Raw genomic sequence first — 14,062 nt, 5'->3', positions numbered from 1 at the left:
GACGGCCATCCTTCACCCATCTATCCATACAAGATTTATGGAACATATGATTACATGACAACAATCTTATAACTCTGGTAGACATGTCACATACTTTGGCATCAACACAATCTTGTTTGTGTTCCTCTTGTTCTTCCTGTCGCGCTACTTCTTTACCACCATACCTCGATCTCTTCCTCTTCTTTCCCGTATTCGTAACCCCTTCAAGACATATAGCACAAGTAAACTCATCAAGCTTCTTAGACAAATTCCCGGCCTTACTAGCCATCTCCACTGCGCGCAATGTTGGATGTTGCTCATATGGTTGTTCCCGAAAGTCTACCCAAGTGATCAACCACTCTTTATCGTGTGACATACAATGTCGCTCAATGTGGTTAATAATCTCATAAGTAGTCCCACAACTTTCAACATCATGTGTCATGGCTACCCTAAATCGAAGACTCGAAACCTTCTTGTGTAGATCATGTAACACATCATCCGGGTTAGGGTGAAACACGAAAGATTCAAGGTAATTTAATAACCAAGACTTGCATTCTTCGCAATCTACCGGATTAAACACTCCCAATGAGAAGGATCTTTTATCTCTTTTAACATACGAACTTTCATCTTGTTTGTCACAACATTTGATCGTCCTTTCCCACTCTTCATACCATACAAGTACCTCTACTTTATGTGTTCCCGATGGCCACTCCGAGTGATGATCACAAGCGATCACAACTTCAGAGTTCTTCTGCAAAGCCATTGATAAAGATCTCACTCCTTTTTTTTTTTTTTTTTTTTTTTTTTTTGTATGAAGTAATTCTACCCTAGAAATCTTACTAAATTGATAGAGTATAAAACATATTCCTGGGCCTCAACCATCAGCTTAAGCTTTTGGTTGAGTTGGTCCTCTAACATAAACCCTTTATATATATAGAAACGGATGAACTTAAAAAAATTTGAAGCCTAAATTTCTCAAACAAACAATAAAAATTGTGGAATTAAACAAGAACTAACCAAGATCGATGGAAAAATCTCTAGAAATTAGAGATGTCCGATGCCATGTTGTTAAAGTGGAGAAAGATGTGGAGAAAACGGCTTAACTTCTGTAAACTCCTAACAAGATACAATATTAACATAAATATAATCAAACCAACTCTAACTCATTGCAGCACACGGGTAAAACTTCTTCGAGCGCAAGACTTTCTTAAATTTTATTGTGGGATATACTTTGAAATATTTTAGGATATATTTTGTTACCTAAATCATGCCTAGAATATCTTGGGTATATCTTTTTGGTAGTTTCCTAATTCTATCAAATTAGGAAATAGCTTGTATTATATATTGGCCATAAGAGTAATCAATGAGACCAAGCTTTGGGGTTTTATGCAATTTAACATGGTATCAAGAGCAGGTTGAATTCCTTGCGTTTTTTTTAACCCACGATAATGGCAGGGGACGATGTTCCTCCACCGCCACCCCCTCCAACCGAAATCAAACCCAATTCACCCTTTTACCTTGGGTCTCAAGATCGACCCGGGGATTTCATAACTCCTACTCGCTTAAAAACTGACAATTATGATGATTGGGCTGCTGATATGCAAACGGCTTTAGAGGCTCGACGCAAATTTGTTTTTTTGGATGGCAGCATCACTGCTCCTGTTGCTCCGTGTACTCAATCAGACTGGACAGCGATCAACGCTATGTTGATCTCCTGGATTACGAATACCATTGATCGTGAGGTACGTTCTTCTATTTCTAAATTTCGTGAGGCTCGGTTTCTGTGGGATCACCTTCAGAAACGTTATGCTCAGACCAATGGACCTAGAATACAACAATTGAAATCATCAATTGCTAAATGTGAACAAACTCGTGATATGTCTGTCTCTGTTTATTATGGCAAATTGCATTCTCTTTGGCAAGAATTGGATCATCATGAGCCTTTAATATCATGTTCTTGTTGTACGAATTGTGTTGCGGGTCGTTTGCATGAGGTTCGGCGTGAACAATCAAAGTTACATGACTTTCTTATGGGTTTATATTCTGATTTTTATGCACCTTTGCGGTCTAATATATTGTCTCAAGACCCACTTCCAAGTCTGGATCGTGCATATCAGTTGGTTGTGCAGGATGAACGTGTGCGAGCAGCAACACCTGAGCCAGTTCAAAAGCCTTCTGAGGCACTCGGGTTTGCTGTCCGTACGGCTGCACCTCGTGGCTATGATTCTTCTGAACGGGGTCAAGCTATGGTGTGTGCTAAGTGTAAAAAGGTGGGGCATGAGACCTCGCATTGTTGGTCAGACAAAACTTGTAATTATTGCAAGAAAAAGGGTCATGTGGAGGCGAAGTGTTTCGACTTACATGGCCGACCTCCTCCGAGGGATGGCAGCCAAGGAGGGAAATATGCGGCTGGTCGTGGTCAAGGCTCGGTGAGAGCCAATGCAGTTTCGGGCTCTAATGCTTCCACTGATAGCTCCTCTTCTCATGGTCAAGTCTTCTCTGCCGAGCAATGGAAAGCTATTACGGGATTGTTCGGTAATGCTAATATTTCCGACAGATTGAATGGTAAGTTTGATGATACTTCATGGATTATTGACACAGGAGCCACGCATCATGTTACCGGTGTAAAATCCTGGTTGTTTGATACTAAGAGTTTCGAGTGCCCTGTTGGTTTGCCTAATGGTCAAACCGTGGTGGCTTCTTTGGTTGGTTCAGTTCGCTTGTCGAACAAGATTACTCTTACAGGGGTTCTTTTTGTCCCTCAATTGAGTTGTAATTTGATATCTGTGTCTCAGCTTATTGATGAGCTTAATTACATTGTCCAATTTAATTCTTATATGTGTGTTATACAGGGCCAAACGAAGGAGCTGATTGGAACGGGAGCTAGGAGAGACGGATTATATTATTTTAGCAATTCGGAATCGGTGCATCATGTCGACATTGGTGAAGCATCCTCAACTTTGGAGTTATGGCATCGTCGAATGGGGCATCCTTCCGAGAGAGTAGTTAAGTTGCTTCCTCATGTTAGTAGTAATAAAGATTATCTAGATAAGAGGTGTGAAGTATGTATGCGTGCTAAACATCCTAGAAACAAGTTTCCTTTGAGTGATAGTCGGGCTTCTAGAATTTTTGAAAAAATACATTGTGATTTGTGGGGTCCATATCGACATGGTTCGTCATGTGGCGCTCGTTATTTTTTGACAATAGTCGATGATTATTCTAGAGCTGTTTGGATTTATTTGTTGGTTGATAAAACAGAGGTTTTACGAATGTTTTTGGCTTTTGTTGCAATGGTTGATAGACAATTTTCACAAACTATTAAAATTGTTCAAAGTGATAATGGTACTGAGTTTAATTGCTTGCATGATTATTTTGTTGCTTCGGGAATTGTTTTTCAAACCTCTTGTGTCGGAACTCCACAACAAAATGGGAGAGTAGAGAGAAAACACAAACATATTCTTAACGTTGGGAGAGCTTTGAGATTTCAAGCCAATTTACCAATTTATTTTTGGGGAGAGTGTGTTCTTGCTGCTGCTCATCTTATTAACCGTACACCAACACCCTTGCTCCAAAATAAAACTCCTTTTGAAATACTTTTCAATAAACCTCCTATTTTTGATGCAATTCGTACCTTTGGATGTTTGTGTTTTGCCCATAATCAGAAAACTAATGGTGATAAATTTGCAAGTCGGAGTAGAAAATGTGTTTTTGTGGGATATCCCTTTGGAAAGAAAGGATGGAGAGTTTATGACCTTGAGTCGAAGGTTTTCTTTGTTTCTCGTGATGTGAAATTTGTAGAGGGGGTGTTCCCGTTTGATGCCCCGAATGATGTTAATATAGAGCCTACTTCGTATGAGAATGGAGATATACATGAGGATTTTTCGGAGTGTGTGGTTTTTAATGAAGATGTGACTTATAATGATGATGCCTTGGTGGTAGTTGATGATCCGGTGGCTGCCACCTATGACCCGGCTGAACCCGTGTCTGCCACGCCAAGGCAGAACGCAAATGAGCAGCCCGCACCCAGCCTGGCAGACATCTCCACAGCCACCCCGCGGCAGCCTGACACAGACCACAGGGGGGGCGCGGAGGGGACTGCCTCGCAGCGGCAGCAGCTCGAAGAGCAGTCCGACACCGACGTTGAGGCTTTGGGTAAGGGACAACGTGCGAAATATCCGTCGGTTAAGCTTCGTGATTATGTGACTTACTTCGTTTTTGCTAATAATCCGTCTCCGTCCTCTCCGTCATCCAACACTCCTTCAGGTACGCCTTATCCCTTAGCACACTATATTAATTGTGACATGTTTTCTGTAAATTATCGGAAATTTCTTGCAGCCGTAGTTCAGGGAAAGGACCCAAAATCATTTAAAGAGGCCATGAACCATGAAGGTTGGCGTCGTTCTATGAAGGAGGAAATACGAGCATTGGAAGATAATGGGACTTGGACGTTAGAGCATCTTCCTCCCGGAAAGAAGGCTCTAGGTAGTCAATGGGTCTACAAGACAAAATTTTTGTCTAATGGTGATATTGAACGTCTCAAGTCTCGATTAGTTGTCTTTGGTAATCATCAACAAGAAGGGATTGATTATGGTGAAACTTTTGCTCCGGTTGCGAAAATGACTACGGTGCGTTTTTTTCTTGCTATTGCTATTGCTAAGAATTGGGAACTCCAACAAATGGATGTTCACAATGCCTTTTTACATGGAGATTTGGATGAGGAAGTGTACATGAAATTGCCTCCTGGTTTTGAGAGCTCGGATCCGAGTTTAGTTTGCCGATTGAGAAAGTCTTTGTATGGATTGAAGCAAGCTCCTCGGTGTTGGTTTGCTAAATTAACTGCGGCTCTAAAAGGGTATGGTTTTCTACAATCTTATTCTGATTATTCTCTTTTTACATACACTAAAGGCACTGTTCAGATTAATGTCTTAGTCTATGTTGATGATCTTATTGTTTCTGGGAATGATTCCGCTGCATTGTCTGTTTTCAAAGCTTATCTTGGTGATTGTTTCAAAATGAAGGATCTTGGTCCTTTGAAATATTTTTTGGGCATTGAGGTGGCTCGCAGTAAATCAGGTTTGTTTTTGTGTCAACGAAAATACACCTTGGATATTATTTCTGAAGCAGGGTTATTAGGTGCAAAACCAAGTGGTTTTCCAATTGAGCAAAACCACAAACTTAGCCTTGCTAGTGGAGAATTGCTCGTGAATCCTGAGTCTTATCGCAGATTGGTAGGACGGTTGATTTATCTCTCGGTAACTAGGCCAGATTTGGCTTATTCGGTTCACATTCTGTCACAGTTTATGCATGAACCTCGGACTGAGCACTGGGAAGCCGCTCTCAGGGTGGTTCGTTATTTGAAGGGTACCCCGGGACAGGGTATTTTGTTAAGTGCAGACAGTGATCTGACTTTGCAGGGTTGGTGTGATTCAGATTGGGCGGCGTGTCCTCTTACTCGCCGTTCTTTGACCGGTTGGCTCGTGTTCCTTGGTAAATCTCCTATTTCATGGAAAACAAGAAGCAACCCACGGTTTCTTTCTCTTCGTCTGAGGCTGAGTATCGTTGTATGTCTTCTACCACACATGAGTTGAAGTGGTTGAAGGCCTTGCTTTTGAGTATGGGTGTTCAACATCCTAAGGCGATCAAATTATTTTGTGATAATCAATCTGCTTTACATATTGCCCGAAATCCAGTTTTTCATGAACGTACTAAGCACATTGAGATTGATTGTCATATTGTTCGTGATGCCATTACAGAGGGCTTAATTGCTCCTTCTTATGTCTCTACTAAGGAGCAACTTGCCGATATTTTCACTAAGGCACTTGGGAAGACACAATTTGATCATCTTCTTTCCAAGTTGGGCATTTACGATCCGCATGCTCCAACTTGAGGGGGGGTATTGTGGGATATACTTTGAAATATTTTAGGATATATTTTGTTACCTAAATCATGCCTAGAATATCTTGGGTATATCTTTTTGGTAGTTTCCTAATTCTATCAAATTAGGAAATAGCTTGTATTATATATTGGCCATAAGAGTAATCAATGAGACCAAGCTTTGGGGTTTTATGCAATTTAACAAATTTGTACTCAAATAACTTATTTATGTTAACTTATCCAAAGGAAACTGATATTATTGAATTAGTCTCAATGTACGAAGTAAATAAAGACATGTATGTTCAACATATTATAGATTATAATACTATATGTTATATATCGGTGATAGTAAGATAAGCATTTGACAATGATAATTTTGATATGGAGTAGTAAATTATTAAGAAATTGGAGTACGTACTTCATATACATCATACATTCATACATGTCTATTATTGTTACGGATAGTGAAGTACATAGTACAAAGTATCATTTTCATCCTTTTACTTTACTTTTTAAAGAGCTTATTATATACACCCGGGCCGGGTATACCGTATACTCATGAATATTTTGTTCTCATTTTGATGATTATTTTTATATTTAATCATCAAATAGAAAGCAAACACTAACCTTGAGTTAGTTGGGTATACGGTACGTCCGAATGTATAGTATATAACAAATTCCTAGACTTTTTAGGATGGATTGTGACTTTGTGATGAGCGCGTAGCCAAAAAAAAAAAAAAAAGATGTAAATGATGAGAATTATTAATTAAGGAGAAATATAAACATAACAAAGAGAAAAAAGGAATCTACAATAATTAACATGGAAAAATTAGTTTAAAAAAACCATGATAGCATTGTAAAGCACTCTATAAAAATAGGAGAGTAAAAGTAGTACCCAAAATGCTAGATAGGGGTGAGTATTACAAATGCTAACTCTCACTATATCTTATTGTGTGCATGTAGAAATATCTGATCTTGATATCTTAGAGAGTTGACTTGTATAGGTAAAATCATTCCAAATCAAAACAATGTATGAAGGGACACTCGTATAATGTAAAATGTATAAGAGAGGATAGGAGTATAATGATAGAATATAAAACATATTTCTGGACCTCAATCATCAACTTAATTTTTTGATTAAGTCGGTCCTCTAACATGGTATCAGAGTCAGGATTATGTTTTATACATTATAACATAGGATAGTGGAGGATGTAGGTAAATTACATGATTTCAAATGACGCTCAATGTTAAATATGTAAATATTTTGTATATTATACTCTCTAGTCAAAGGATATATTTAGTTCCTAAATATATGCCTCTAGTTATGCCTATTGTTTAGCAATTGATTAGGCTTGTAATTGGTATATAATCTGTGATCATGAATGGAATCGGGGGAGGAAAATATGCCACATACTCTTTCATGGTATCAGTTAGCCTAGGGTTTTCTATTCCGCTGCCCTAGCTTCGTCAATATATCCTTTGACTAGAGAGTATAATATACAAAATATTTACATATTTAACACTCAACACCAAACAATTATGGTTGGTATTTGGAAGTCCAAGAAATGTGTAGAAACATCTACATACATGTATGCTATTTGGGATCTTCATATCATGATGAGCATTCGCCAATTCTAAGTTTTTTTTCTCAATTTTTTGCCAGTTTCTCAAAGTGCTAGAATCTATAACGGAGTATAAAATTTTAGAGTTTTTTCCCCTACTTTTATCCACAACGCTACAAAACTCCAATCCTCTATATATATGCACTTCCACTTCTATATATTTTAAATTAAAAAACAACTCCAATTACTTTTATATAAAACCACCCATATCTACCAATTACAGCTATTCAAATTACAATTATTCAAAGACGCTACCAATTACAGTTATTCAAAGACGCTACCAATTACTCCTTGCTTTTAAGGCATATTTGGCGCTAGTGTTTGAGTAGCTTTTAGGTAGCTTTTAGTTAACAAAAAATGTGAGTGTTTGGCAAAGTAGTGGTTAGGGTAGCTTTTAGTGATGGAGGTAGCTTTTATGAAAAGTTAGAAATATTAGCTTTTGAAAGTAGAGGTAGCTTTGAGGTAACTGTTGAAAATTAAATGTATAGTTTTAAATATAAAATATTAATTTTTATATGTAACAGCTAGTCGACCGCTATCTCATACACAGTTTACAGCTATCTTCACAGCTATATTTTGCCGAACACGCCATTAGCTACGATACGTTCTAGTTTTATGAAAATGTTTAGAAAACTTGAGACATAATTAATTACTTGAAGTTTATGGAATTTGGGCCACACTAAACCCGGCATCATTAGTGAATATATCAACTTCAACTGTATAATAATTTTTTTTTTTAAAAAAAAAGAAAAATATCAATTTCAATTTTAAAGCTGTGGTTTCAATGTTTCATGTCATTTTCTCGTGCTTTACATATGTTTATTGGAATTCAATAATTGTTGTTACATGTCAATACCAAACTCCTTAAAAGTAAAGTAGTGTCTTCAGTTCCTCACTGAGAGATTTGATCGGATAAGATGGATGCAAAAGAAGGTCAGATTGAATGGTGGCAATTTACGAATATGAAATTTGGTGGGTCGCATGGTACCATGGTACCTAGATAAGGAAGATTGGATTTGGAAGGTCGAAATAATGTTGGATAGAAAATTGTGCGTGGACCTGGTTCACAATAATATTATTCATATTTATCATTATATTTAAAACTTCATTAAAAAATTAACCTTTTATAACTTTTATAATGTCACACTAACTTTTATTTCAACATAATAACCTTTATTTTGATATATATAGTGCCTTTTTTTTAATAATAAAACAATCATATTGTCTATAATTTTAGTGATCCACAATAAATTAGTGTAAACTAGGTTCATTTAAGAATTTGTACATGTTGCATGTAGGTATTGACAAAAATGAAAGTGTGGGATGATTTAAGTGGTTAGAGCTTTCTCTCGGTATCAGGAGATACTGAAATCGATTCACATCCCTTGTGCTCTCTATACACCAATATTAAAAAGGTATATACATAAGTAGATAGAATATAAAACATATTCCTAAGCCTCTACCATCAGCTTAAACTTTTAATTGATTTGGTTTAACATGGTATCAGAGTCAGCGTGACACAAAGGTCACGGGTTCAAATCTCATCCACCCCCTCCCACTTTCAAGTGGAACATTTCACGTACGGTATGCACAGGGCCTATGTTGCATCAACATTTTAAGCCAAAAGAGTTCTCATGTAAGGGGGTGTGATTAGGGGTGAGCAAAAATTCCTGGTACCCGGAATTGGAGCTGAAACCGGTTAGAAACCAACGAGTTCGATATCGGAATTGGACCCGATGGTTCCAATTCTAGGTAATAAATTGGACCCGATGGTTCCAATTCTAGGTAATAAATTAGGGAACCAGTTGCAACCGGTTACAATTCTAATTCTCGTTTTTTGGACCCAGAAACGGTTGGGTACCCGATTACCCAAAATATGTTACACTAAATAAGTTTCTAAAAATAAAATTATGTTAAATGTATCTAGTTAGTAAAATAAAAAAGAAATTGTTATTAATACCTAACATAAATAAAATAGCTTAATGAATATATAAATACAAGTGTTAAAATGCTAAAAATGAAAATAAACTAAATATATTATATTTTAACAATTATATACATAAGTGGGTACCCGTTTTAAGTCATAATATTTAGGACCCGGTTGAACCAATTCCAATTCCGATTCCAAATTTTAGGACCCAGTCTCAACTTATTATGGGTTCGGATCCTAAAATTTTGGTCGGGTACCCGGTTTGCTTACCCCTAAACGTGATAAAGTATAAAACATATTCCTGAACCTCAACAACCATCAATTTAAGCTTTTAGTTGAGTTGGTCCATTAACAGAAATGATAATCATATACTCATACTAATTAAGGATCGACTCACTTGGTAAAAGTTTTTATCTCAAATCCTACACCATTAATGAAAAAAATCAACCAATTGTATAATTATTTATAAAAGAAAAAAGAAAAATGCAGATTTCAATCTACAAATCTGTGGTATTATGTCATTTTCTCGTGCTATAAATATGTTTGTTGGAATACACAATAATTGATGTTACATGTCAATATCAAACTCCTTAAAAAAAAATAAAAAAAATAGTGTCCTCAGTTAGAGATTGATCGGATAATATGGATGCAAAATAAGTTAGGGCCTGTTCTCTTACGTTGAAATTCAGTTCAGTTCAGTTCAGTTCAGTTCAGCTCAGCTACTAATTTTCTTCTCTTATAAAATATTCAGTTCAGTTCAGTTCAGTTCAGCTCAATTAAGTTCAGTTCAGTTCAATTCAGTTCAGTTCAGCTGAGTTCAGTCAATGAGAATAGGCCCTTAGATTGACCGGTGGCAATTTACAAATGTGATTTTTAGTGGGTCGCATGGTACCTAGATAAGGAATAGACTGAATGACATATTGCATGTTGTTGGTATAGACAGAAATGATAATCATATTGCATGTTTTCAAATGAAACATTTTACTTTTCCACTATTTACCTAATTTACTTTAACTCATGTTACTCGTAATACTTTATACAGGAGAAAAAATATACTTATGTGGATATATATACTTGTTAGAATTGTTTTAAATCTTAGTTAATATACTTCAATGTTATAAATTAATAAAATCCGTAGTAATTTGTAGCTTCCCGAATTGTTTTGTAGGAATTACGGTTTTTTTGTGATGCCTCATCTTATATTGCTTTGATTTATACCTACCAATTTGTAGGTTTGATAATTTCTCTTTCTGTGAGTGTTTTTCACTTTTTCTTTAATATTAATCATTAATTCTACACTCTAAAAAAAAAACCAAAACAAAACCTATTTTTATTATAACATATATAAGTCATTAATGTGAGCATATATAAACTTTTTCTTTTTTTCTTTTTTTACTGTATCATAATTTACATTTTTTGAACATATATGAATTTATTTCTAACTTTTATATAATGCACTTATCTAAGCTTATTTGTCTTAAATAAGTCAAAATAAATTGAATGTAATAATACTTTAAAAGAATTCAATCATTCTCCTACTTTCATATAGTCTTTTTATGAAGGGGATGGGAAAATTAAAATAAATAGACCGCTATATAGGCCAATACCACATTACCACATGCATCTATCTAAAATGTTATTCAAGCATTGAATGGATGTGATTTAATTCTCTATATTTATGTGTAGCATCCACTTGAATAATGATAGATTATGTAAATAATCTATTTATGTAAATATAGTTTTGTAATTAGTCGCGATAGTTATCTCTTGTATAGTTGTATTATGGTAATTATCTTGTATAGTTGTATTATGGAAATTATCTTGTATAGTTTCCTAGTTTAACCTAAAATACTTTTGTATATATTGATTAATCGTTAATGAGTAATGATAAGAATATATTAACATGTACTCCGTAATTCATTTTGGCCAAAAGAGATAATGCAATTTTGTTTAGAGAATGGTGACACTTTAAGGGGGTGTTTGGTATAGAATTTTTAAGCCATGGAAACGGATTCAAATAACCCACTCCGTTACTGCTTGTTTGGTAAAGGTTAGAGAGTAGTTTACGAATACTGTTAGCTAGGTGTAACAGTTCACCCCAATTTGATTCCGCTTTTTGACCCAAGGAAACAAATTCCGTTTCCTGCATTTAACAATGTTAACATCTCTCATTCACTCTCTCTCTCAAAGCTCTTATTCACCCAATATCTCTCTTTCGAATTCGATTTCTCAGCATGCCATTGTTCAAGATCTTGCTTCATTATTCAAGACTTGTCAAAATTGGGTCAAATAAAATCACTCAACAACAACTCATCATTCTAACATCTTACCTACCAAAAATTTTTAAAAAATAAAGGAATAATGAATGAAGTTTCATAATGATCGATGAAGATTGTTGCCTTTGCGATTATATGATTTGATGTTGATAATTTTGATGGTCTGCTGATTTGAATATGTGTAGTTGTGTTTTTATGATCAATAAAAGGAAAAAGTGACCTAAGTCATCTGATTTTTTGATAAGCTGATGATTTTGGTTATTGGATAAGAGTAATTAAATTGGAGTAAGATAAAAGAGGGGAAAAAAAAATTGAGTAGGTTGAAGCAATAATAAAGCAGCTTGTGAATTGTGATTAATGTCGCCCACCAATATTTTAATTTTGTTTTTTTTTTTTTTTTTTTTTTGAAAAATTTGTTTTCCCTTTTTAATGCCAAACAAAAGAAAATGGATTGGTTGTAATTGTTTGTGTTTCCTTAGTAATACCAAACAACTAGTAAGGATAACATTATATATTACCCTTTTCCCTCCTAATTTGTTTTCATTCCGTTACCTTTACTAAGTTGATACCAAACGTCCCCTAAGGGTGACTTAGGTTGGTTTGATTAAAAAATATTGTTAGAAAGTATTAATATTATTTTTGTCCAAAAATAAAAGGAAAAGTAGTCATTTTTTAGTCAAAATTGATTGGGTTAGCACTTAGCAAGTCATGAAATTCAGGTGGCACATAGCCACATATTAGTAGGCTTATATGATATTACTTGTCCTACTTAATTATTTTTAGTGAAAGTTTTATAAGTCAAATGGAGCAAAGAAAATTGTGATAGGGAGAGTAACATTCATTGAAGGGGAGAACATTGTAGGATTGAGACGATCATAATTCTTTATTAGTAATCAATAAATAAAGTCATAAAATACTCCGTAGTCCTCCACTCCTCTGTACATCATCATATATTTAGTAATATAAGGGTTATAATAATGTGATAAATAGATTCCGAATATCAAAAATATAAAATTAAAAGATCGATATAGATAAAACTAGTAAGAATAATAGATTATATATTCACAACATACCATAAGGTCAGCTGGTTGCTGACTACAAGTGCTCAACCACCTTAAGCGGGCAAAAGAGTAAAAGTACAATAATGATGTCACATAAACCTTAATTTATTTAGTTGTACCATCACCTTCAGTAACATAGTCCAATAACTATATAACCTGTATTATAGATTTATAGGATAATGTTGAAGATTTATGGACTAATTATAATCATAATCCGATCCATTATTTAAGAGCAATTACCATAGTATTGTGAGGTACAAGTGTAAAGAGGGCAACACTGAACCCCATCCATAGCAGGCCCACACCTGTTATACTTAGGAATACAACGTAGAGCGTTGTTATTGTTGTTGTTGTTGTTGTACTCAGATTCAGCAACAGCTTCTAGGCTCTAGCATGATTTTTGCAAGCTCTTGCTCAATCTTTTGTGCTCCTTCTGGTTGTGTCGCCGGGATTCCTCGTTGTCGCAGGGCGAGCAACAACGGGACTTTTCCCCGGATAGCCGTGGCTGAATGGCGGATCTTGGGCAAAAAGCTTGGGGGCCAAGGTTTGATCCTTGGATCTTTTGCTAAAAAATAACAATATTTAACCACTATGCCACAACTTTTTAAGTGTAATTATTATTCATTATATTAGTTAAAACCAATAACTTAGAAAAATTAAGGGGGGCCGAGCCCCGACCAGCCACAAAGAAGGTCCGCCCTGCCTGGAGGTGCCATGGTTGCTACTATTACTAAGGCAGCCACCAAGAGAACACTCATTCTTACATTCTTGCTCATTTCCATTTTTTTAGCCTCTTAACAAATATAATAATGCTTAACTTAATTACTTGTATAAGGATGATTGTTGTGCTTGTGTGGTGGGCATGCTAGTGTAAGACCCCCTTTGTATAGAGGCTTGGGATGTAGTACGATGTCGTATCGATACGTAGTACAAGCCAAATAATTTGACAATAATATTTGCAACAAGTTGGAACGTTTACCATTGTACTTGTGTGCGGTCTGACCACGACATTGATTTACATGATTAATCTTTATTCATTTGAGTAACTTCATTTATTCATTAGAGTAACATACGTAACTTTATTTTGTCTATAAAAGCAACTCAAATTCGATATACTTCCTTTGTTTTTCTTTTATTGCACCATAAATTTTTTTACACTATTCACTTAATCTTCTTTGACCATCTTTTGTGATTTATTTATTAGGAAAAACATAGTCATCACGTGGGATCTAGTTAAATTCGTCTTGAAATCTATTTTTCAAATATCAATCAATTTTTTATAAATTTTACAAAAATATAATTAAAGATATTAATAGCCAA

The 14,062-nt window shown here is 35.3% G+C and overlaps 1 protein-coding gene across 1 annotated transcript; it reads left to right on the top strand.

The window, feature by feature from the left end:
• Positions 1 to 1,427: 1,427 nt before the first annotated feature.
• Positions 1,428 to 13,318, top strand: LOC145633157 (uncharacterized). Its single transcript, XM_081685437.1, has 5 exons — positions 1,428 to 2,818; positions 2,891 to 3,041; positions 3,642 to 4,901; positions 4,998 to 5,540; positions 13,109 to 13,318. The coding sequence occupies exons 1-5, from the start codon at positions 1,428 to 1,430 to the stop codon at positions 13,316 to 13,318; spliced, it is 3,555 nt and encodes a 1,184-aa protein (XP_081541563.1).
• The last annotated feature ends 744 nt before the right edge of the window (positions 13,319 to 14,062 follow it).

This window comes from Chenopodium album, chromosome 5 (genome assembly GCF_948465745.1).
Source record: "Chenopodium album chromosome 5, dcCheAlbu1.1, whole genome shotgun sequence".
Lineage (NCBI taxonomy): Eukaryota > Viridiplantae > Streptophyta > Magnoliopsida > Caryophyllales > Amaranthaceae > Chenopodium > Chenopodium album.
This window is presented reverse-complemented; position numbering and strand designations above follow the sequence as displayed.

Coding starts and splice junctions, on each gene's coding strand:
- LOC145633157 (XM_081685437.1), top strand. CDS start 1,428: ATGGCAGGGGACGATGTTCCTCCACCGCCACCCCCTCCAACCGAAATC. Junction 3,042..3,641: donor ATCTAGATAAGAGGTGTGAA/GTATGTATGCGT, acceptor GCCCATAATCAG/AAAACTAATGGTGATAAATT. Junction 4,902..4,997: donor AAGGCACTGTTCAGATTAAT/GTCTTAGTCTAT, acceptor TTCAAAATGAAG/GATCTTGGTCCTTTGAAATA.